This window comes from Astyanax mexicanus, chromosome 9 (assembly GCF_023375975.1).
Source record: "Astyanax mexicanus isolate ESR-SI-001 chromosome 9, AstMex3_surface, whole genome shotgun sequence".
NCBI classification, from domain to species: Eukaryota; Metazoa; Chordata; class Actinopteri; order Characiformes; family Acestrorhamphidae; genus Astyanax; species Astyanax mexicanus.
The window spans coordinates 23,871,770-23,896,016 of NC_064416.1; the positions used below are offsets into that span (position 1 = coordinate 23,871,770).

General features: G+C 38.1%; 3 protein-coding genes and 4 non-coding genes across 7 annotated transcripts; 1 reads left to right on the top strand and 6 right to left on the bottom strand.

Moving 5' to 3' along the window:
* Nucleotides 1-664: 664 nt before the first annotated feature.
* rpl4 (ribosomal protein L4) lies at nucleotides 665-4,607 on the bottom strand. Its single transcript, XM_007249156.4, has 10 exons — nucleotides 4,466-4,607; nucleotides 2,861-3,032; nucleotides 2,621-2,727; nucleotides 2,241-2,379; nucleotides 2,017-2,141; nucleotides 1,778-1,907; nucleotides 1,431-1,587; nucleotides 1,145-1,228; nucleotides 908-1,028; nucleotides 665-815 (listed from the first exon to the last, which is right to left on the bottom strand). Exons 1-10 carry the CDS (start codon nucleotides 4,466-4,468, stop codon nucleotides 723-725), a joined length of 1,131 nt encoding a protein of 376 aa, XP_007249218.1. The 5' UTR covers nucleotides 4,469-4,607; the 3' UTR covers nucleotides 665-722.
* On the bottom strand, nucleotides 1,321-1,390 carry LOC125804675 (small nucleolar RNA SNORD18). The gene has a single exon (XR_007440830.1). It is a non-coding gene; the product is annotated as a small nucleolar RNA SNORD18 (small nucleolar RNA).
* Nucleotides 1,666-1,734, bottom strand: LOC125804676 (small nucleolar RNA SNORD18). The gene has a single exon (XR_007440831.1). It is a non-coding gene; the product is annotated as a small nucleolar RNA SNORD18 (small nucleolar RNA).
* Nucleotides 2,441-2,538, bottom strand: LOC125804677 (small nucleolar RNA SNORD16). The gene has a single exon (XR_007440832.1). It is a non-coding gene; the product is annotated as a small nucleolar RNA SNORD16 (small nucleolar RNA).
* LOC125804679 (small nucleolar RNA SNORD16) lies at nucleotides 3,116-3,213 on the bottom strand. Its single transcript, XR_007440834.1, has one exon. It is a non-coding gene; the product is annotated as a small nucleolar RNA SNORD16 (small nucleolar RNA).
* A 387-nt stretch (nucleotides 4,608-4,994) lies between the features above and the next one.
* On the top strand, nucleotides 4,995-16,584 carry zwilch (zwilch kinetochore protein). Its single transcript, XM_007249153.4, has 19 exons — nucleotides 4,995-5,184; nucleotides 6,207-6,246; nucleotides 6,376-6,462; nucleotides 6,541-6,662; nucleotides 7,709-7,896; nucleotides 8,056-8,135; nucleotides 8,236-8,391; nucleotides 8,570-8,641; nucleotides 9,174-9,267; nucleotides 9,377-9,429; nucleotides 9,517-9,619; nucleotides 9,721-9,800; nucleotides 9,911-10,067; nucleotides 11,299-11,327; nucleotides 11,441-11,577; nucleotides 11,664-11,759; nucleotides 12,311-12,426; nucleotides 12,515-12,609; nucleotides 15,853-16,584. The coding sequence occupies exons 1-18, from the start codon at nucleotides 5,135-5,137 to the stop codon at nucleotides 12,604-12,606; spliced, it is 1,752 nt and encodes a 583-aa protein (XP_007249215.1). The 5' UTR covers nucleotides 4,995-5,134; the 3' UTR covers nucleotides 12,607-12,609; nucleotides 15,853-16,584.
* lctlb (lactase-like b) lies at nucleotides 12,641-23,070 on the bottom strand. Its single transcript, XM_022679670.2, has 15 exons — nucleotides 22,862-23,070; nucleotides 22,468-22,630; nucleotides 20,724-20,884; nucleotides 20,540-20,627; nucleotides 19,811-19,920; nucleotides 19,558-19,686; nucleotides 18,969-19,064; nucleotides 18,773-18,827; nucleotides 18,505-18,666; nucleotides 17,220-17,494; nucleotides 16,992-17,118; nucleotides 16,709-16,908; nucleotides 15,945-16,008; nucleotides 14,082-14,126; nucleotides 12,641-12,998 (listed from the first exon to the last, which is right to left on the bottom strand). The coding sequence occupies exons 2-15, from the start codon at nucleotides 22,592-22,594 to the stop codon at nucleotides 12,883-12,885; spliced, it is 1,755 nt and encodes a 584-aa protein (XP_022535391.1). The 5' UTR covers nucleotides 22,595-22,630; nucleotides 22,862-23,070; the 3' UTR covers nucleotides 12,641-12,882.
* Between the last annotated feature and the right edge of the window lie 1,177 nt (nucleotides 23,071-24,247).

Below are 24,247 nucleotides of genomic sequence, written 5' to 3' on the forward strand. Positions count from 1 at the left end.
CCGCTTGCCTGAGCATGCCAATCCTGTATGGGGAAACATTACCTGTGAATGAATGTGTAATAAATCTGAATCTAAACTGAGCATTTTATATTTTGTCTAGACCAGAATTTACATTTATTCATATGTTGAAATCTGACATCTAGTGCTACCTGTGTAAAGACATCCCTTTATGATTAACAAATTTCACAGAGTACACTCATTTTATAAAGTGTTTCATGTTTATACTGCCAAATATTTAAAATTTGATTAACAAACTTGCAACAACATCAAATCATAACCCTTGTATAATGATGCATTTCACAGTGCCCAGTTTCTTGATATGAAAATCTGGTTATGACTTCTAATGGTTTTAATGAGCCAATGCATAAACTGAGAGGAAGAACCCCATTCAATGTGTTTTCACTGTTTTAATAAATACAAAAATAAAGTTATGGGTTCACCACAATCACTTCCAAACATGCCAATCAATTAAACATTTTGCAAGCTATTTATTATAGCAAGTAGGTCATTAAACTGCCAAACATCTGACCCAACACTTGCTATTTTCTGAGTTGTTTGCTTCATTCCATCGCACCTAGTCAAAATAGGACTGACTAAATTTGTTTCACAAACAGGAAGTCATCTTGACCAATCAATACACAATAAAAAATCACTTAAGAAATGCTGAGTTCAGATGTTTATTGGTTGAAACCACTGCCAGATTTTAGTTAACGAACAGCAGTCTACTTAGTTGCGGGAGCAGGAGCAGCAGCAGCTTTTGGTTTCTGTGTCTTCCTAACCCTCTTCACTTTGGGCTTCAACATCTTAGCCTTGATCTGTGCAGAGAAAAACATTAGCACGTTTATTTCAATCTTATTTAGGCAACATGAGCCAGTGAGTAACAGATTTAGGTTTTTGGTACACGTACCTCAGGCTTGTGCTGAAGGATTGCACGACGACGTGCAGTCTTGGCGTACGGGTTGAGCTTCATCATTATCCTCAAGTTCTTGAGTGGGTTCTTCTTGAGGACTCTGCGCTGAATCTTTCTCCTACAAAATAAAAGGCATGTTCATTAGAATAACAATTTACAACAAATCAGAAAACCCTTGTATGCAATAAAGTATAGTAGGTAAAATTCAATTGTGTATGATTTGACAAGTCTTACTTGGGAGCACGAAGTGCTTTCAGGATTTCCTCACTCTGCAGGAGTCTGCCCAGATCTGTGTTGGTCATTTTGTGCATTGGCAGGCTGAAGGAAGAAAAAAAAAAACAATTTAACAATTTTTAAGCAGCATTTGTAGGCTTAAAATAAAAATTAATTAATCAGGTGTATTCCAAAACTTACTCAGAACTTCTTAAAAAATCATGGTGCTCATAAACACGGACCAGAAGTGGAAGCTCATCACTGCAGTTCAGAAAAGCTTGAGAGGTTTGAAATTAAAGGAACTCACTTGTAGTCCACCTTGAGGGTGGAAGCCTTGCGCCAGGTGCCGTAAAGGTCATCCAGCTTGCGGAAAGCGCTCTCTGTCCAGATGCAGAAGCGGCCAATGTGACCACCAGGGGCAAGTCTCAGGAGGTCCAGTTTGCCAACTTGCTGCAGTGTAATGCCTGAAGACAAAAATTGTAATGTTTAAAAAAAAAAATACATCCAAGTACAGTAGACAGCTGACCATTTCCTTCCCCAGCTTACTCAGCGCTTCAAGAAAAATCACAGGATTCATAAACACGGACCTGAAGTGAAACTCATCACAGCTCAAGGGAATCAGGTATTCATTCTTACAAGTGATCAAAAACATACCTGGGATATTTCTGAAAGCCCTTGTGACACCATTGTCCTCGTTGTAGATAATACACGGGCCTTTGCGCTGGATACGTCTGCGATTTCTCATTTTACCCTTGCCGGCTCGCATGCGCTGAGAAGCATATACCTGTTGGGAAAAAGTATAATCCAACAATTAACCACCAAACAAGCAAGACTAAAGCCAACCGAAAACAGCCACACAAATTAGCTTAACAAAAAAAAAAAAAAGTGATTACCTTCTTGATGTCATTCCATGCTTTAAGCTTCTTCAGCAGAAGCACTGCCTCCTTGGTCTTCTTGTATCCCTCAACTTTGTCATCAACAACAAGGGGGACCTCAGGAATCTCCTCAATTCTGTGCCCTGCATCACAGTGGCAAAGTCTTGACAACAGGCAAAAGAATGCATAATTTTAGAACTTAATCATTTAGACATGGCCAGATTAAACAGATGCTTACTCACCTTTGGCCAAGACCAGGGCAGGAAGAGCAGAGGCAGCCAGGGCAGAGCAGATAGCATACCGCTTCTGGGTAACATTGATCCTGCGGTGCCAACGGCGCCAGGTCTTGGTGGGGGCAAACATGCGGCCACCACGACACATCTACACTTCAATTAAGGATCACTGTACTTATAGGAACGCAACTATTTAGTATCTGAGAACCTGCTCAGAATCAATGTTCGTCAACCTTCAACACAAGCATGTGACAGCAGGCAACTGTCGCTGTGTGCAGAGTAAGACGCAAATTACACCATCACAGCAAGTGATTTCATTAAAATATTAATCTGCAAATTATTATTATAGTGTTGTGTTTGCATTGCACTCATCCACATGACAAGGATACATTTCCGAAGGCACCCTGGCCAGAGCGGTGGGTACCACCACCACGCACTCTGGGAATACGGGCCACAGCTCTGCCTGTTCCCCAGGACTCAGCACTGGTCTGGTGACCTAAAAAGATGGAAGAAAAATAAGCCCTTAGCATTACATAAAGGAACAATTACATCTGCAATAAAAAGGTGTCTCACTTCAAAATAAAATTTAATTAAAAAAAGTTTATACTGTAAAGGCAACCAATACTCACCGGCCAGTTCACTGACAGCATAGGGCTGGCGCTTGTTTTTGCGCATGTTGGTGTGCACAAAGTTGACCACATCAGGGCGGATGGGAGCCTTGAACACGGCAGGCATCACTACATTTTTGCCGGAGGTCTCTCCTTTCTCGGAGTAGACCGAGATCAACGGTCGGGCACAAGCCTAAAAAATCAAGAACGCATTAGCCTTAACTTCACCAGTCCCACCCAAGCTAGTTCTCAGCAACAGACTTCAGACCTTCATTTTGCTCAGCCTTAGTTGTCGTCAACCCTCTGCACCAGCATAAGACAGCAGGCAACTGTCACTGGTTACAGAGTCAGACGCAAATTACACCATCATGGCAAAATCAGTCCATGCGACAAGGTTATATAAAATCCCAATTTAGCAAAAATAAGTCACATTCTCTCATCGCTACCTCAATATTTAGGATCGTGCTATTACTGCAAGTGGCGACAGAAATATTTGATGAATTTTGATTGCCTAACAAACCTTAGTCAAATCAGTTTACTTTAAATGTATACATGATGGTCTTTAATATCAATGTTGTTACAGACCTTAGAAAAACTACATCTTAACAATGTGCCAACATTCAGAGAACTGTATAGATAACCCTGTTGATAACCCTCTTGCTTGATGAGCATCCTTCGTCAAAGAAACGTCCAGTCTTATCCACAAAGCGCCTAAAGGTTTTATCCAGCCAAAACAAAGCTCATCTGCAGTCATTTTAAACCTGACCAACTGATTAAACAATTATATCGAGTGTGCGGCTGAATATTTATGAACAAACCCTAAAGCCACTTTCAGATAACGTTGGCCATGCGTACTTTAACAAAGTACAAAAATTCACAGCAAGATAAAGTAAACTTTCAATTTTTCTATAAATGCATGTTGAGCAATTTTGGGGAATGTATACAAGTTTATAAACTAACTATTAGACAGACTTCAAGTGAGAATCAAAGTTTTAAGTCAAAAGTTACTAAATGACTGCATGCAAAATTCATACGGCAGCGTCAACGAGGCAACCACTTCAGCTAGCTTCGTCAACAGCTACATTTAGTAACCTAAAGCTTCTCATTTAAAAATATGTAAATTGACGTTGAGCAGTTGATATCAGCCAAAGACGTTTTCAACAATGCCTCTACGTACTACCAATATACAAGGAGAATAAAATATTGTAAAATTCAGAAATTAGCTAGTTAGCCGACTAACTAGTGAGCTAGCCATGTCTGTGATGAGCCTACACCTGAGGCCTGTTTTAGTAAGAAACTAAAACTAGTAAAACTCCGCAATTTGAAGTTGCGAGGAAGAGGAAACAAATCCTGAACGCACGTGTTACTAAAAGAATTAACATTCTTAAGTTCAATTAGCCGTACAGATCCCGCTAGCCGGGCCCTTCACACGTGTATCTGCGGGAAAAACGGACTGAACTGTTCAAAATGGCTCCCGTGAGCACACAGCCCCGGCCTTCACCAAAAAAACACTAATATTAACTGTTCTCTTAACAGTACGGGACTACTGCAGCGCGGGACACACATCATTACTAATACAGTGGAAACCAGCGTTCAGTAAATCGTACAAGAGCCTTTAATTCTCACCATTTTAATTTAAATTCACGGCACGCCAGGAACCACGCTCCTCTCTCAATGGCGGCCACGGAAGAAAAGGAAGACTGAAGCACACCGTCACCACCATATACATCCGAGCCTGCATCACTTCCGTCTCACCACCGCGTCTGTTCATTTTCATTATTGCTTTGGTTTTATTCCAACAAACACTTTTAAATTTTAAATTAATATGAATTATTTTTAATGTTTAAACATATGTCTTGTGCAGCTAAAAGCTGCATAAAACCTTAAAGAAGAATAATAGTATTTAATGGGATTATATATTACAGGCGGAGGACTGGCGGAGGAAAGACGTGGCGGCCGGACTACTTTCCAAATTATTTTTTTTTTATTTTGTCATTTATTAACCTAAGCAGTGTGACATTCATTTCATATTTTAACATCAGTTTCTCTTTTTATTTTATTATAAATAATAATAAAGTATTTGTATGTTTCAATAAAGCGTATTTATTGAAATGGGCGTTAACCAATGGCTCCTGACCTTGGTGACGTAGATGTGGCGGGCTGTAGAAAATATTGGAGCTAGGCTACTTTTACACATTGAACCAAGTGAACCAAGCTTAGCTAACTTAGTTAATTAACCTAACTAAAAATCTGTATTTGAATGCACGGGCATTGTTAAATAACGCGTTAAAGACGATGAGGGATACAATTATTTCAGAAGCTAACAGCTTTATTCGGTTTCTCAAGTAAGTACATTTATTAACGCCAAATGCTTTGTTTTTCTTCACAGAGTTTTAACGTAGAAATACAGCTGTAACGTTAGATAAACTGACAGCTCGTCTCACCATCAGAAATGTCGCTAGATATATTTATTAAATGAGTTCTCGTCTAATGCAGTGTTTTATATACATCAAGCTCTAGAAAAAAATAAGAGAGCACTTAAAAATGATAAATTTAATCAAGAGGAAGATGGATGATCACAAGCTGAACTGCTTGAACCAGGAGTGGCATAAGTTATCCAAAAGCAGTGTGTAAGACTGGTGGAGGAGAACATGCCAAGATGCATGAAAACTGATTAAAAAACAGGGTTATTCCACCAAATATTGATTTCTAAACTTTTAAAACTTTATGAATATGAACTTGTTTTCTTTGCCAGTTTTGAGGTCTAACGACTCTGCGTCTTTTTTGTTATTTCTGCCATTTCTTATTTTTGCAAATAAATGCCATAAATTACTATAAGTTATATTTATTTGGAATTTGGGAGAAATGTTGTCCGTAGTTTATAGAATAAAACCACAATGTTCATTTTACTCAAACATATAACTTACCTATAAACAGCAAAATCAGAGAAACTGAAATTCTGAAATTGAATTGGTCTCTTAATTTTTTTTTACAGAGGTGTATAAGTTAGCTAGCTAGCTACTGTTGTACTGTTCGTATATTACCTTTCTCATTCATAACATTGCTTACGAAAGTTTTATACCGGTACATGATGCTACTGCACTATCACATGCACACACTTGTTTATCTAGCTTGCTGTAATGTTTCTTTATTCTTTAACTATACAATCTGTATTCTGCTGAACCTTTATAATCTTATTTATACTTGTAAGTGAAGTATGTACATTGTCTGTATATTATTCCACTTGTATATTCTGCTGATTGCTTGTATTCTGAGTATATCCTGTATTGTTTGTAAAGAGTCAGTACCCAATTCCTGTGTATCAACTTACTTGATCGATAAAACTTATTCTGTTTTTTTTTACCAGGTCATGTCAGGATGACAGCAAGGACTTCTGGACCTATCAGGTATAACTGACCTTCCAGTGTGAAAAATCTCTCTCCCCCACACAGTAGTGAAGAATCAAAATCAGTTTTGTTTATACTGCAAAACTAAGCAACTATTGAAGCTTTTATTGTTTTTCTCTGATGTTACAGGACAATATAAGAATATTAAAGCAAAGCAATCAGCCTATCCTCAGCATAATTGAAGGAAATCAGGTTGTCTTTATTTGCGAGGAAACGGTGAGTTTCAGACAATGTAGACTTGCACAATATAAACATTAATTAAATAATTACTAACCATATTTTACATTTGAAAAGCCACCAAAGCATGAGGAGGAGGTTGCAGTAAACACTGAGGAAAACAGCCTCAATGAAGAAGTGTCTGTTAAACTGGAGCCGTTTGACATTGGGCCACTACCTCTCACCATACATAGAGCAAGGTGAGAGAAGCTTTTATGGTTTATTGTATGTTTTTTATTTTTTTTCAATTAGCTCTTAAGTAATTTACAGCTGCTGAACACCCACAGTCACTCTCAGTTAGAATTATGGTACTGAAGGATCTGATGTGTACTGAATACTCCAGCATTACATCCAGTTTCAGAATGATAGAAATACTTAAAAAAAACTCTTCTACTGCCACAGGTAGTGTTGCCACTTCTAATAGAACGGGTTAAAATCAATACAGCATAATATTGGGAAATTATGGAGGACAATCTGATCAGTTTTTAATTTGAATGAATATTTTTAAAATATTATTTGTAAAAATGACTACTGACTTGAGGGTCAATATTTATACAGTCACTTATTTTACTTTATATACAGTACTGTGCATAAGCATATTATTTAAAATAATTTATCTTAGCAGGATAAGTGTATCTGCTTAACTAAACTCCAGATCACATTACAACAAATGCAACTAACCATAAATACATAAAAAAGTAAAAATAATTTGTTTTTGAAGAAACTAGTTGAAATCCTGTAAGCTAGTTTCTACAAAGCTTGATTCACGATTTCTACTGTGCAGTATGTGGATTTGTTCAGTTTAATTACCAGATTACTGGAGTTACCATCCTCAAAAACTGATGTCCCAAACCAGGTGTTAGATGATAAGTATAAATAATACTATATTGCCATGTGAAAAGTTTTCTAATGTTTTATTGAACACAACCATATCTGCAAAAACACTGTGTTCTGCATTACTCTTACATCTGTAAAATATATTAGTGTTTTACTGAGCAATAAACACTTATTTTCCAGACAAGAAACTTGTTAATTCTATCTTTCACAGGTGCACATGGAACTGTTTATTTCTTAATTGACATTACAATGTAGCCATTTGCTTTCACGTGAATGTTTAAAAAGTTTTTTTGAGTAACTTCCTGTTTTAAAAAAAGCCAAGTGATATGTACCATGATTCCAAGGGGAAACATCCCACAGAACTTACTTTGTACCTTTCAGTGTCTGTGCCTGTCCTCTGATTCCGCAGGCAGCTGCTATCCTGGTACACCATGTCTCAGAACCCCAACATGCCCCAGGTGGAAGCTCATGTACTGCCCCCTCTATGGGTACGCTGTGATATGTCTGACCCGGCTGGCGTTTCCTGGCTGGGGGCAGAAACGGTCTATGCTGGAAGCAAGGCTACAGCAGTCAAACTGTACACAGTCTGTTGCAAAGGTAATGTTTGGACCTGAACTTTAAACTTGATCTCAATCTGAAAGCACTGCATGTTATGATGCGTTGTTTGTTGTGAATACATGTAAACACCAGTATTAAATAGACAAATGATCTGATTTCCAAACTTATACTTTTATTGTCAATAAATGTTTTCTTCAGGAGCAACAACAGATGAGTCTTCTTTTATGACGATGGAACAGCTTAAACAAGAGCATCAGAACAGACACAGTTCCTCAGCAGTAAGACAAAAGATCTGTTTAAATGTTTTACATGATCATGATTTCATGATATCTATGTGCCATATCACCATCATTTATTCTATGCACTTGTATTCTGTAGGTGGGAACAAAAGGCTGGGCTGAGTACAACCTCTTTTGCTCAGTAAAGGAGGAGAGCCTGGTTATTGATTCTCAAAGCAGCGTAACTGCCTTCTTCAGATGGGTTAATGTTGACAAGGTCCTGGAGACCCCTCCTCTGTCGTCTACAGTTACTCTGGTAAACGAAAATACTTTTCTTTTGTTAAATTTGATGATTTTAGGTGTTCTTGGTTTAGTGTTTCCCTTTACTTCCTAACTGTAAGGCTGTAATATTCCTTGTTTACAGGTCATTTTTATTATTTTCAGTTCATCAACAAATGCTTTGTTTTATTCTTTGTTTTCATGATAATGTGCAGCACATCAAGGTGACAGTTGGAGATATCAGGAGCCCACTGTATCAAACCTACAGAGAGCTGGAATTCCTCCTGGTATGTGTGACCCAGCAAAGCCGTTCAAATCAGTTCATTACTTTGTAGCACAAGACTGCACAGTCAAATCACACTGTCCATGTTTATCAGCTCCACTATCCATGTAAAACTAATTTGTCTTTCGGACACTGTTAACTTGTTATTTCTGGTTGGTGAACTATTTTCAGGCAGTGACACTGACATGTTTAAAAACCTCAGCAGCACTGCTGTGTCTGATCCACTTATACCAAAAGAACAAATTTTGCAGAGAATCTGAAGGACTACAGTATTTAATTATAGAATTACAGAGTGTTACTATGTTGTTTGCTCAAACCTGAGCATTTGTTGGCTCTAATAAGGATGAAATCATGCAGCCTGATGTCGACAATACAATTACTACTGCCACTGTACCCAACAAACCTGCAGCTCCAAGTCTTCATTTCACAACTGAAGCTGAGTCTTGGTCTACTGTTAAACTGAGCTACAAGGTGTTGTCATGTGACAAGCTATTCAATTTTACTATAAAATACTACAAACGTATTTTACCTCACAGACACTGGCTGATGGATTGAGGACTGGAGAGATTGAGTGGTTGGAACCACTGGAGACACAGTCTGCTGTGGAATTAACCAGGATGCTTATTGAAGGTAACCTTTCACATATTTTCACATATATTCCAATTAACCATGGAATTTTCTCCAACTGTTAAATATATATATATTTAATATGTTGTTTGTTGTTACGTCTTTGTTTTAGATCTGGATAAGGTTGCAAATGCAGTCCCAGGCCAGAATTTAAAAGGATCAGAGGTAATTCAAAATATATGTAATTATAAGTGTAACATTTATCTGTCCCATTTTATGTTCTGTATGTTTAATCTAATCTAATTGTAACAGAATCAGAAGGCCAAGACAGACTCAGTACTGGGGTATGGCACCATGCTGATGGAGAGAGGGGACCTGGACTTCACAGAGCAGCTCTGGGAGAGGATGAGGAAGAGTGAGTGTTATTTTAGAATTACTATTACCCATACAATGACTGTGATAAGTGACCATAATAAGGCATGATCTTTAAACAATTAACTGTTGCTTTCTTGCTAGGTGTGACCTCATATCAAGACATAACAGATTCTCTGAAATTAGTCATCAAAGCTGTACGGTTTGGTCAGATTAAACCGTGGGTATGTAATCTTAATGTATATAGAACACACATTTTGAAAGTTGTAAAGGATATATCATAGATGATAATCTAATATTAAATTGATTAAGTATGTGTGTTTTTCCTAAACAGGTCCATAGGGCCAGCAGCAGTTCTCTGAGTAAGCTGATAGTGCAGTCCTACCAGCAGCAGGTGGACACAGTGCCTCTCACTGGCCTCACCCCTGCCATCATGCTTCTGGAGCTGGGCCTGGACAAGATGAGGAAAGACTACATCAACTACCTTGTTGGTAATGATGCTAATTATTCTTTTGGCAGAAGCATATCTTATCATATACACTGCCTGGCCAAAAAAAGTGCCACCTGGATTTAATTAAGCAAATAATCTGGGTTTGCTGCAGTTGGTCAGGTCTAGGTTCAGCAACAGTATGTGCTTAAAGAATGAGGTCAGCTGACTACCTGAATATACTGAATATACACCAGGTTATTCCATCAATGGATTTTTTCTTCCCTGATGGCACGAGCATATTCCAAGATGACAATACCAGGATTCATGGGGCAGAAATAGTTAAAGAGTGGTTCAGGGAGCATGAGATCATCATTTTCACATTGGCCACCACAGTGTCCAGACCTTAAACCCATTGAGAATCTTTGGGATGTGCTGGAGTAGGCTTTGTTCAGCAGTCAGACTCTACCGTCATCAATGGAAGATTTTGGTACAAAAATTAATGCAACACTGGATTAAAATATGGTAAAATCTTGTGACATTGCAAAAGCTTATTGAAACAATGCCACAGCGAATGCGTGCAGCAAAGATAAAGATGTCTCAATGAAACATTAGAGTGTGTGACCTTTTTTTGGCCAGACAGTGCATGCTCTATATATGGTAATTGTCAAAAAAAAGATTCAAAAAAATAATTTAACCCAGTATTAAGTGTTTGATTGCAATGCCAACAATAAATTATAATATTTTTTTTTCTTCATATGGGGACTTATATGGGCAACGTTTTACCATATTTATTCAGATACACATATGGAAGTAGTGCCTAATACATGTCTAATACAACATGCTAAACGTCTTGATGTGCAGTTGTAGAGTTTTCTAATGCAGACCTGCACTGGAGTGTGCATTAAGAAAGGTATGGCCACTGGTTGCAGGATCTCTTTAATGTAATATCTGACTGCTCAGGTGCCTGCCCAAGTAATAAGATCAAACTGATCTGGCATTGTACCAAATTGCATTGCAATCCATGACAGTCTGGCATGAGTACCCACCAAGTTTTAGGCCCTTCAGTTGATTAATTCTGGGTCCAGCTTAGTGTCCAGACCTAGCCCAGACTATTTTCTTAGCAGGTCATTATAGTGCAGTTTTATAGCTATTAGACTAAAGTAGTCTGCATGCATTATAATGTTTTTATAGCTATAGTTTTAAGTTACTGAAGTTACAAACATCTATTGTACACTGCCAAAATGAATTGCATGCAAAGACTGAAGACAGTTGTGTCTTTTGCCCCCTGCCAGGAAAGGAGCTGACCACTCTCAACCATCTGGTGAGAACTTCTTTCATTTCTGTAAAGTGTGTGAGATCCTGAGGTGGGTGTGCTTTGAGCTCTAACACTCACTGCACTGTGTTTTTGCTTTGTGTGTGATTGGTGCTATTTAGAGCTACTACCTGAGCAGTGATGTGGACCTACAGGAGCAGGTTATAAGACTGAAGAAACTGCACCACCTGCTGGAGATCCTGGGCACCTGCAGCAGCTTCCTCAACCTGCCTCACGAGCGCCTCTTCTTCTTCACTCAGTCAGTCACCTGCTCATTTTTTCTTTTACTGCTGTTTATTATATCAACCACTTTATTATTAGTATTTTGTTCTCCTTTACTCTTAGGTCATGTTTGCAGTACTACAAAGCAGCACCATACAATGAAGACCATGTGTTTGAGATGCAGTTCAAACCTGCTCTCATCAGCCACTTCTACCAAACGTAAGAAAAAGCAGAATCTACGTTAGTTCTGTCATGTCAGAAAATGTAGACTAGGGAAAAAACTGTCATTACATAATGAGATATATTGTAAAAAAAACAAAACATTGCAATAATGTAGGAATTTAACCAGATTAAACCAGAGTTCAATGATCCAGTGTGATATAAATAATACACTCTGTGAATTCAAGATCAGAATATACTAAATCTATATACTGGACAGATACAATCTGTCTCTGATAGATACAGTGTTTCATGGAACTTTTTTGTAGCATTTAAAAAATATAATAAATTTGCCTTATAAAACATTGCATGTCTTGCAGTGTGAACAATTGCAATGACAAGGCAGAAACAATATATTGTTATATATCTAGTAAAGGCATGCCATATGGTATTATCCTAAATAACATTATTATAATTTTTGAAAAAAAAAAGAAAACTATAAAACTTTTAATTATTTTGTCATTTCTTACAACTAATCAAATATTTTGTTAGTGTTTTTTTCACAAAGCAATGGGGCAGCAGATAATTGTGTGTCTGTGTGTGTGGCTTAGGGAGCAGCCAATGTCTTGGGGTGTGGAGGTGTCCAGTGGACAGGGCTCACGAGAGGTCAAGACCTCCTTTCATCTCAGCGATAAACCTCTGGTGGATCACATCACATTTGACTCAGGTGAAGCCCTACACACTTTTATACAGATCACCTAAAAGAAGCTCTAATTTATTTTTTATTTTCATTTATTTGAACTTCTACTTCTCAGATCTGCCACTGGAGGTCACAGTGAGTGCAGAAAATGAAAAGGCTGCATATTTCAGGACTATGGTTTGCTGCAGCCTGGCCAACTTCACTTAGCAGGTCAGTCTTAGACAACAGCAGAAGTCTGTGCATTGATTAAAGTTTTATTATATAGGTTTATTAAAATCAATAAAGTAGATGGTAACCTTTTTTACACCAAATATATACATATTCTAATTATATGCTTATAGTAAATTATGTTCAATTATGGGGGCAGTTACTTATAAATATATATATATATATATTTTTTAATGATCATTTTCACATGCTTGACTGGGGACATATTATATCTGCATACATGGTAGTCCTAGCTCTGACCTAAACATTGTCCTGCTAGTTGCGTCTTCTAAGGAGGAACATGAGAAAAACTGCGCTGATAAGAATGCAGAGGGTGCACACAGTAGGGACCACGATCTCTGTTACCATCTCCATGTGGCTGGTCAATGGATCTGCAACACACACACACACATTTTCAGAACAAACTTGCAGTTCTGATTAAGAACAGACACTGTTAAAGCACTTTGGTATATTACATATATTACACAACTTGAAAATGCCATCTCTAAGAATGGTCTGTACTTAGTTTTGCTTTTTAGCATTTGGTTTACTGGGAATTTGATATCTGTAATTTAAGATGCCAGCACAGGCAACAATTTATTTGGATAGTACACTTTTAGACACTTTACAGACTGTCAACAAACCATCTATAGACTATCAACAACCTGTCAGATGACAGTCATAAACTAACCTATTCACTAACTGATTTTCCATAAAGATTTATTCACCTTTGAACAACATTATTTGAATATCATCAATAGACAAGTTGCCTATCACATGGGAAAGCAAAGAAAATGACCATAGGCGTTATCCATAGAGTAATATCTATATATAAGCCAAACAACTGTTCAAATATACACCAATAAACTGCAATATTTTTTGACTGTCTGCAATGTGTCAAAGTGTACTATCCAAATAAAGTGTTAGCCCAGCACATACAGTACACAACACAATGGGTCTATGCAAATTTTTCTGTCGCCTTGTACAGGAACAGTCTGGCTAAACTCCGGTTCTCTCTGGCAGGGCTCGTAGGCTTTGCCCACATGGGCTCTTCCCTTTCCAGGTTACTCAGATGAGAGGGCAGAGCCATGTGAGTGGTCAAAATAATGCAGATAATAGCCCCACCCTGTTTATGACCACCTCGTCCATTCTATATAAAGAGGAGAGCAATACTGGTGAAACACACCAGACATTTAATAAAATTTGTGAAGATATTTGTAAGTGTAAATGTAATTTGTAACTGTAATTTGTACATTTACGCTTGGGGCCTGGGGAGCCAGATAAAAGTAATAAAAAAAAAAACTTAACTTTAGGTTCCTGGTGGCTTTAAGGATTAGCACAGCATGCAAACAAGATCAGTTTGAGTGTGCAGAACATAGCACTCATAGGGTTAATACTGTTCTTCTAGCATATTCTGGCAGGTGGGTGTGTGTGCATTTGTCTGTGTGAGAGAGAGAGATAGCTTGATATCTTACCATGAATAAGTCTTAGAATATTAGCAGCCGTACTCCGCTGTTCCTCTAATGAAAAAAGAGAGTTGGACTTGGGGTGAGATCAGGACACCTTAACACTTAACCCTGCTGTGCTAGTACCCAAAACTAGGGTTATAACTAGGGGCAGTAATCACAGGGCATCTAAAAATATATTATTTTCACAATGTTGTCTACGGTAACAATGACATCAATACTGTGATTTTTTTTTGCAATAGGTGATCTACTGTTACAAACAAAACAATACAGTACATTGCAATATCGATATTTTGTCCCAACCCTTAGTTATAACAGCAGCACCGATTAGAATGTTGCTTTGAAATAATCTGCTGCTTCTAATGCATATTATTACACAGTATATGTAATATATTTTTTTAACACCGCAAGCATCTTTAAATGCTGCGGGTTACCTTATTACCAATATAATACTACATTATGTTGCCCAACCCTAATTAATTTCATTTAACGTCATTGCATTAGCTGTGTCTGATTTTTTCATTTTTTATTTTTTTAGTGAACATTTTCTATTTTTCCTAATCGACTAATTGGATTCTTGAAGTTTGATCCAGCTAAGTTGGCAGAAGCAGCTTTTTGCTGGCACAGAAAAAAAGTTCTTAAAGACTTGTATTATTGCTCACAATCAAAGCCAGAGCGAGGCAGCTTTTTAATACTTATGGATGGCACACATTGATCCAGCATTCGTCATATTGCCAGTTCTGATAATCTTTACTAAGACACGATTGGCCTGATTCTTCATGAAAGTGTCTACAGCAAGTATCAGTTCTACACAGCAAGAACCGATGAGACAGAAAATTGAAAGGTGCTGAAATAAGTAAATATTATGTGGTTTCCTGAGCTGGCCTGAAGATGAGCTGCTATACATGCTGGCCTCTCTGGCCCAGGGCAGGCCACATCTGGGCTTGCTGAAACTTCTCATTCTTATGACTGGACCACACACACAACTTTTGAGGCTTTTCAGGACAATGCATGTAGCTTGCCAAGCCAAAAAGAACACATTTCTTCTGACATGTACCCTAGTGCCTAAACTTCATCACACACTGGCCAACGCTTTGGCATCACTGCATGACTCTTATTTTTCTTGGATTTTCTTTTAGCTGGAGGGGCAAACAAAGAAAACTCCTGTTAGCGGGCTAGGCTTATGAAGTTCTTTATTCTAGACCCCCACCAAAGCCTATGTCAGTCTTACTCTCGTCTTGGTTTGCATGCCAAACCCCTACTGACAAAAATGATGGCACAGAAAGTGATCATAGATCAGGTAATATTCAGGGTTAGCATAACAGGGTCTAGTAGATCAACCATAAATCAGAAAAGGGTTGGGACAGGAATTCTTACATTTACTTTGACTTTTATTGCATTATAGACATGCAATTGAATCCCTTTACCCATGTTAGATCCTCAAAAACTCTTATACTATTGTGGATCTTGCTTTTGTACCAAATCATGAATACAATCACTAATTAACATCGCCTATTTAAAATAGTGCTAGCCCTAAATTACAAAACATTTTGTAAAAAAACAATTAAAAAACTATTTAAAACCAAGATGACCAGACAAAACAGAACATATCTTGGGTTAAAGTCAAAGAAAATGTAAGAAACACTGCATTCTTTGTTTGCATATTACTATACTGTCACATTTTTCTGATTTGTATGTAAATGAGGGAATAAAATTGAAAAGGAACTATTTGTTTTATTTTTTTAATTGTGTTTCATCTTCTTTTTCCTTTTCCCTACAGGTGGAAACTTTATTTTGTTTGCCCCATCTAGTTCTATCCTCTCCTGGATTCACAGGGCAGTAGATCTGGTACTCTGGTACTGAGATACTGACCTGCAGCCAGGAGCTGGTTGCTAGAAGAGCACATCTCCTTGGCTTTCCTCTTCCAGTTCTCAACCTGCCAATGACATTTCAGGACATGTTATCTGTACAGCTGAGTGTGTGTGCAGTACAGTTGCACAGTGCATTAGTTAACTCTGTGGTTAATTCAATACTATAACTTTTGTTACTGTCTAGGTGTGTAACCAAATGCTCAAATTGGATCAGATTGATTCACATTAATGGCAAATTTGGGGTAAAAAAAAGTAAACAAAATTTATTAAAAACATATTCAGTTTTTTCGTAATCTGATAGAAGGCAGGAGTGTAGGAAATGATGTGCATGTGCTACAGTGGATAATGTATTGTTTATTGGTTAGGGAGGGATAAGCTACCTTATAAAGATGTACCTTTTTCAGTAAAGTCTGAACTGTGTTCAGTTCAATAATTCAGTAATACATTGGTTAAAGGGTAAACAACATGTCCTAGTCAGCGCACTCTAGTGTATATAGTACTTATTCTTCTCTCTATGAATGTCTGTGTAACAAAGCTGCAGTATTCTTTTACATTTTTGCTCTCTTTGAGTAATACTGATTTGCTATATTTGTAAGTGTCTTGACCGTAATAAACCTTTCTTTATGTCTATAATACCTACATTTTTTGTCTTAACACACATTAATTTTTTTTTTTTTTTTTTAATAGATATTTTGTTTTCATATACACTTTTCATATTCCTTTTAAATGATCAACTCCTAACAGAAACACAGAGGAAAATAGTACCTCTCTCTGATTAGGGAATCCATTGAAGTTGATGATGCGTTTGTAGTACTGAACAGAGGCCTTGGGGTAGCGGGTTTTATGTTTATTCTTGAAGTCCACATAGTACAGGCCGAACCTCTCCGAGTAGCCCTCGTCCCATTCAAACTTATCCAGCAGAGACCAGGCAGTGTAGCCCTTCACGTTCACTCCATCTCGGATAGCTGCAGGGACCAGTTTAAGTGTACTTTATATCACTAATAATACAAGGGAAGATCTGTATTGATTAATGTGGTCAATCACTTGCCTTTTAGCATCTCATTAATGTAATCCCTATAATACTGCATCCTCCAGTCATCACACAGCTCTGTGCACATCATCTTCTCAGAGACACCGTTTCCAGTGATGTAGACCATCGGGTTTCCATACTGAGTCTGTGGAAGTTATGAACAGTCAAAAATAATGTTAACAAAATAAGATTAGTAGAGTCATTGTGTATAAACATATAGAAAACCCTGTGGTTTTCTTGAGGCACCTTGACGAAGTTGAGCAGACGCCGGAAGCCCCATGGAACAGAGTAGAGCCACTCTGAACCAGGATCAGGCCAGCGAGGATCCACCAGCTCAGCCAAGTCACGGTCAGTGAAATAGATGCCTCCACGGCCCGGAGGGTAGGTCTTCTGGGTGATGTAACGTGTGGTGAAGTGCCCTACTCCCAAGAAGTCGCAGGTTCCTTTGATGTAGCTCTTCTCCTGTGAGGAGAACGTGGGGAGTCGAGATGTTCCCAACCCCTGCTGACCACTTTTTCTACCTGCATGTGAGATAGGAAGATGAAAACAATGGAGTCATTTGTCTTCTAGGGTTTTAAGGCTGCCAAATGACTGTACATGTAACAATTTGATTTACACAGTTTACTCCACATGGAGTGCTAATCACACTAATGTAATTGACAACTCTCAGCATTTTAAACTTGTGTGCACCTGAATGCTGAGACCATAACAAACTTCCCTCAAACCCAGTCATATTACAGTAAGTAATGTACTTCAATTAAGCTTTTCACACCCTAAAGCTTCAAAGCCTAAGCTGCTCCAAGATAGGCTGCAATTCTCTGTGGCTACCTCAAAAAAGACTGTTCCAAACTGAAGGATCCTTCATATACAACCAAGAAATGCAGCCTAAGCCCAAACTGATGTATCCTTCCTGGCCCTCAATTACACACAGTTCTTTGCACAAAGGTAAATTTACTTAAAAAAGTACTTTACACTTTTTAAAGCATCTCTATCCAATGAAAATGGTATTACATATTTGAGAACAATATATATATATATAAATAGCATACAGCCAACAGAGTTAGAGGCTCAGAAAATGATGCTTATTCTTACAGCCTACTGATAGTGAGTGTGAGTGTCAAAAGCGTTCAATGGCAGCAAACTAGACTCAGTCATTTTAAGTTGATTCAACTCAAAGATCTCTGTTTAAATGTACATGTGGCCAAATAGCTTTGAAATGCAGCTATAGGGTCAAACTCCTGGTAAAGGTTTTAACTCAAAACTGAGTATTCCAGAACTATTTGTAACCCCTGTCCAGAAAACCAACTCATAGTGTCACAAACCACATAAACAAGCCGACTAGAGATTAATTCAGGCAAGCTTGTTATGATCTAGGTAGGCAGTGTGCACGATGTTAATTGGTGGGATATCTAATGCCATACCATCAATCAGACACCAAACATTCTGGCTGACAAACTACAACTACATTCAAAGTAAGAGCAAATGTGCTTATCTTATGTCTTATATAAGTCTGTAAAATGGCTAAACATACCTATGAAGTCCTTCATGACCTGAGGGTAGTCTCCATGGAAGATGGGTGTAGCAAACCAGCCCATGTAAAACTGGACATATCTCTCAGCTGCCTCAATGTCCTTCAGGTTGGTGATGTCCACTGGCTCCCCCCAGTCCCCGGACAGAGAGATCCCCACCATACCTGCAGGCGGGGTGAAGACCAGGCCAGACTCTTTCAAAAGGCTCTCTAAAGAGGTTCTACATAAAAGGAAGTGACTCAGGTAAACATTAGGTTATAACTAAATTACCATTTTGTTTGTTTCTCCACTGACTGTCATAAGTATGCCAAACCTTGGCATGTGCCTGAGGACAGGGATGTAAAATGGTTAATAATAATTCATAGAAAGGCTAAATATTTCATATAATGACACATTACCTCAGAGAAATAATCATTGGTTAATTATTAATGAATTAGAAGATCCGTTAAGGTTTGGATTCTCTTACCTTGATGATGTGATGAGCAGCCCTGTAGGCACCAGTGCCTCTGAGCTTTATTCCTGGAGCATGTTCCCCTGTTTCATAGCCCTCTACTGCCACTGACTGACACACAAATGATGATGAGACTTTGTGAACTGAGAAGACATGCCAGATGTCATGGGACAGAAACTAGTATCATGTCCAATGCCAAAGCTACACTAGACTGTGGGATCTGCTTGTCTGTTCATACAATTCAGCCAGATGCTGCCGGTCATGATCATTACCACTCATTGCACTGTCCACTGTGAGTGGTAATGCCTTTTATAATGTATTCCTGGTAGATATGACACTATGAATAGAGAAATATTATATACCTACACATCTTCAGAAACGAAATGTCAAACTCTGGCCAGTGTTCAACCTCACTCACACCTTACAGATAACACCTCACAACTTACACAGGTATAGCTATTCTCAATTCTTGAGGTAACACTTCATGGTCAATTTACATTACATTTACTGCTATCCCATGGCATTTCGGTGTATAATATCAGCATATTAGTATATATTTCTACAACAAAGACTTTTGGTGTGCAGTGAATGAACAAGGCCATACCCATGGGTTGTTGAAAGTTATCCAGTGTTTCACACGATTTCCAAACCTCTCGAAGCACAGATTAGCATATTCGTTGAAATAATTGACCATGCTGATGTTCTGCCACCCTCCGTACTTCTCCTGCAAAAGCTGTCAAAACATATTAACAGTCACTGACGTTAATTTTGTTACGTTCGTTTTAATTATTTTGCAATAAAGCTAAATACAGCAAAGGCAGTAAAACATATGATGACTGATTACTGTGAATGCATACCTGAGGCAGGTCCCAGTGGTACAAGGTTACAATGGGAGTAATTTTATTTTCCAGAAGTTGGTCAATGAGGGCGTCATAGTACCTGATTCCTTTCTCATTCACATGGTCGGCTGCAAATAGAAAGACGTTCATTTTCACACATGGATTGGTTAGTCCAGACCTTAACCCCATTGAGAATCTTTGGGATGTGCTGGATGGAGAAGACTTTGTGCAGCGGTCAGACTCTACCATCATCAATGCTGCAAGATCTTGCTGAAAAATGTATGCAACACTGAATTGAAATAAATCTTGGGACATTGCAGAAGCTTATTGAAACAATGCCACGATGAATGCATGCTGCAATCAAAAAGCTAAAGGTGGTCCAACTAAATATTAGAGTGTGTGATCTTTTTTTTTGGTGGAGACTTTCTTTTTTTGTCCAGGCAGTATATAATGTAATGTATCTCAGTATGTATCTGCAGGAACTGCGTGAATATTCAAGCTGCATGGGATGGATTATACAGGACACCTGCACACCAAAACATTTGGCATGTTGCATTACACATGTGTTACACACTACTACTGTATGTGTAGCTCAATAATTTGGACTATTTATTGTTCCTGGTAACCTTAAGCTTCCTTCACAATAGCAGTGCAATCCAACTTCCTTTTGGGTGCAGCTATTTTTGCAACTACTTCTCTGACAATAAGTGTATATTGAGGAGATTCATTGGTTCCTTGGTTCCTTACTCCTGATTCCAGTGGGAATAATCCTTGGCCAGGAGATGGAGAAAACATAGTGGTTCAGGTTGAGGTCCTTCATCAGAGATACATCATCCTGTACACAGTACAAATCAGTTTCAGGTTTTTCTGCTAAAAACATGTTAATGCATTAAAAAACAGACATACAGGTCTCCATTTCTCTTGTGATCACCTTTACTTTATAGTAGCCCTCGCATGCCGCATCTCCTGTTTCATTCAGGAAGACTTTTCCTTTTCTATGAGCGAAGACATCCCAGATGCTCATTCCTTTGCCATCTCTGTCCCAGGCTCCTTCGGTTTGATAGGCTGAACTGCCGGCACCCCACGAAAATCCTGCCAGTGGACACAGGTAGATATTTCAGGTACAGTAGCTCCACTATAGACAATCAGAAAATTTCTTTAAAAACATCAGATATAATGATACAGAAAAATTACAAACTTAAAAAAAGTGTTTTTTTTTTATCTATACTACGCTAAATACTTAATACTTCATACAAATAATAGTTAATATTAGTAATTAATAAGTAATCGGGACGCTGTTGCTCCTTGTCTAGCACCAGTCTTGTTTTCTTCCCTAGCCTGTTTGTTTTAATCCACATGTGCTAAAGAGCACATAGCACTGTTTTGTTGCTGTCTTGTGATTGGTGTTCCCACCTGTGCCTAATGTGTTACACAGCCCCCTCATAATCTTCCCCAGGTATTTCTTGTTTTCCGAGCTCTATTATACCAGGGCTTCCTTTGCTCTGAGTTGTGCTTTGTTTGACCTGCCCTGCAGCTGGAATAGTATTGTTTAGTAATCTGTAATATTTTTGATTTATTACTAGTATTATTGTTGTCTAGCTTACCCCCTGTTGTGTTTTCTAGTCTTGGTATAATTGGTGATTCTTTGTTCTGTTTGTTTAACTGTTTTATTGTAGGGATATTCTTTGTCTAGCTAGTCTTTTGTTGTTTGCTTTCTAGTCAAATCTGAGTCGCTACAAACGCACCCTACGTTTTTCAGCATTTTGTATGTTTTCTGGTGACAGTTAAATATGTAGCACACAGGACAAGATGTAAGGTGTGTGTGTGTGTGTGTGTGTGTGTGTTCGTTCTGCAAAGATGGGTACTGGTAACCTTGTTTTCACCAACACAGTGAATATTTTATGTGCTCAAAAATATCAAAAGCATATAAAATATCCACTAGACAAAAGCAGAACCAGACCCAGATTTACATTAAAAAATTGTAAGGTGCAATTAACTAGTAGTATAGAAACTAACTAGTAGGATGAAAGTTGAGCATACTCAAATAACACAATATTTACTCAATACTTTAATTAGGCACCTTCCTGTTCAAAATGATCCCAAACAGCAGACCTAGGTCTTTTTTTTTAAGTAATTCAATGTGTGTTTTTGTCCCAAACAGTTACAATGCTATGCATTTCTGTGGCAGAAATGCAAATGCAATGTTGTCATGTTTTACACAGTTTAGAGAAGATTTTTTTAAGAACTCCCATTTAGAAACATTTGGGGACAAAACTGCATACACTTTGGCATGCACCAAAACACACAACAGGATCAGAAATGTATTGAAACCCTTTGACATAATGAAACTGTTTTGGGACAGTGAGGTGGCTTTTTCTTCTTGATACAGACTTAGAAAGCATGTTTCAAAACACTTTTAAATGAACCATTTTTTTTGTGGTTACGATGAACAGTGCAACGTGAAACAGAAAGGAAGGAGCTACTCTCATTTGGAACAATATTAGAAATAAATGGTGTATAGTGATGCAATTGCAGATCTTCAATTCCTACGCTGATACAGTAGATGTTGGATGTGAAGCTTCTAGGTATCAGTACTTGAGTGTGGAGGTTTTAGGCTACTCTGCCCATCTTTGTTTGTCTACTTTTATGAGGGAGTGTTCAGTGTGAAGTTTTACCAGTTGGAAAAGTGCCATAATAGAAGGAGCCGCGGTCGTTCTTTGTCCAGTCGAAGTCCTCAGCCGCAGACAGACACAGCACCAACACAAGCACATGGCACACCCGTCCAGCACAGCGTGGCAGCATGGTATTCCTGCAGCTCACTGCCTTTCAGTAACACTCCTGACCAGAGAGAAATTACCACCACTAACAGAGCATCACACTGAACTTCCATCACTAAAACCATCAATTCCACACTCCTCCCTCAGTTATAACCTGTACTGGTCCAACAGTACCAGCAGTACTTTACTGGAAGATCTTTACTGGAAGAACACACTTCCAGCCTTATCCTATTCTTGACCCTAAGCCCTTCCCATCAAACCCAACTTTTTTAAATATAACTTCTAATCATACCTTTTACAGGATCTGCATGCATCCAGAACCAAATCCAGGCATCACATTAATGTCAATTTAAAAAAAAAAAAATCCAATAACTTAATTTGCATCCACTGTCTCAGCACTGCCTGCTGCCCAGCCTGGAAGCATCTGAAACACAATCCTCCACTGAGGAGGTCCCATGACCCCTGTGTAGGCCCAAATACCTTCCTATTGAGGGTCAATGGACTGTGAACTCATTTTGCAAGGGTGAGCAGATCCCTTACAAACTGGGGTTTCACTCTGTAAGCAAAGTTAATGTTAGAGTGGTTGATATGCCTGTGTTTACAGTGGCATCAGAAGCTAACAATATCATGTGTATTACAGAAATATTGTCATATTGTCTCTATAGATATCTAGCATTGGCAAGCATGCCAACCACATAGTAGCATAACTTCACTTTCCAATGAAAAACATGTTTTTTTTTTATCAAAATGGTGATTTACAGGAGAAAGCAAAATGGGAAGTTTCTTAAATGTACTTTGTATGAAAGGTAATGTAAGAAAGGAATTATTCCAAGTAATTTAGAACATTTCTATAGGTCTGAGCATCTAGAATTGTTTATACAGTGTGCAGAGCAGTCACAAAGGCCAAATGATGGATAAAACTAAAGACGAAAGGACTAAATTATAGATTGTATGAAGATAATACAAATCTGGCCCATGTCTAATTTATGAAATGCAATACATATAACGTAATACTATATGATAACTGAGATGAACACAGTTCACTGTTTATAGGGATGCATCCTGCAAATAACTATATCCAATAAGAACAAATTTGATCTGAGATATTTTTTTTTCTTTTTCACCATTATTAAATCTAGGGGTTTTGTAGAAAGCAGAATGTAGTTATTATTGCTTTATCCTCTGTATAAATGAACACATTTCTCTGCCATTCTTGCAATGCTAGTTTAACTAAACTGAAGGCAGTTTAATCATTTATTTTGCTCTAATTTTTCATTCATTCCAAATGTAATGACTGAGCCAATACTACTGGGATGTTTTTTTTTTTTTTAAATAACTAATATAACTAATAAAATTATTCTCCTAAATAAATTACCTGCTCCAGCTTCAAGAGGCTTAAAGGAACCTGTTTATTGGTCCAATCACCTTTGTAAAGAAAGCAGTACGTCACTGGAGGTCCTGGAGGAAAAAGTCATTGTTATTACCTGATGGAAGCACCTTTCTCTACAGCAGTCTGTTTCCTGTTTGTGAGGTTCACTCTTGTGCTGAACTGTTGCAGAAAGGTAAAGTGTTTGTACTGCACTGCAGGACAGGGTTTGTGAGGGGGGGGGGGGGGGGTATCATGTTGTGGTGACCTGACTCTGGCATATAAAAAAGGTAGAATGCAGGTGGTCTTTGT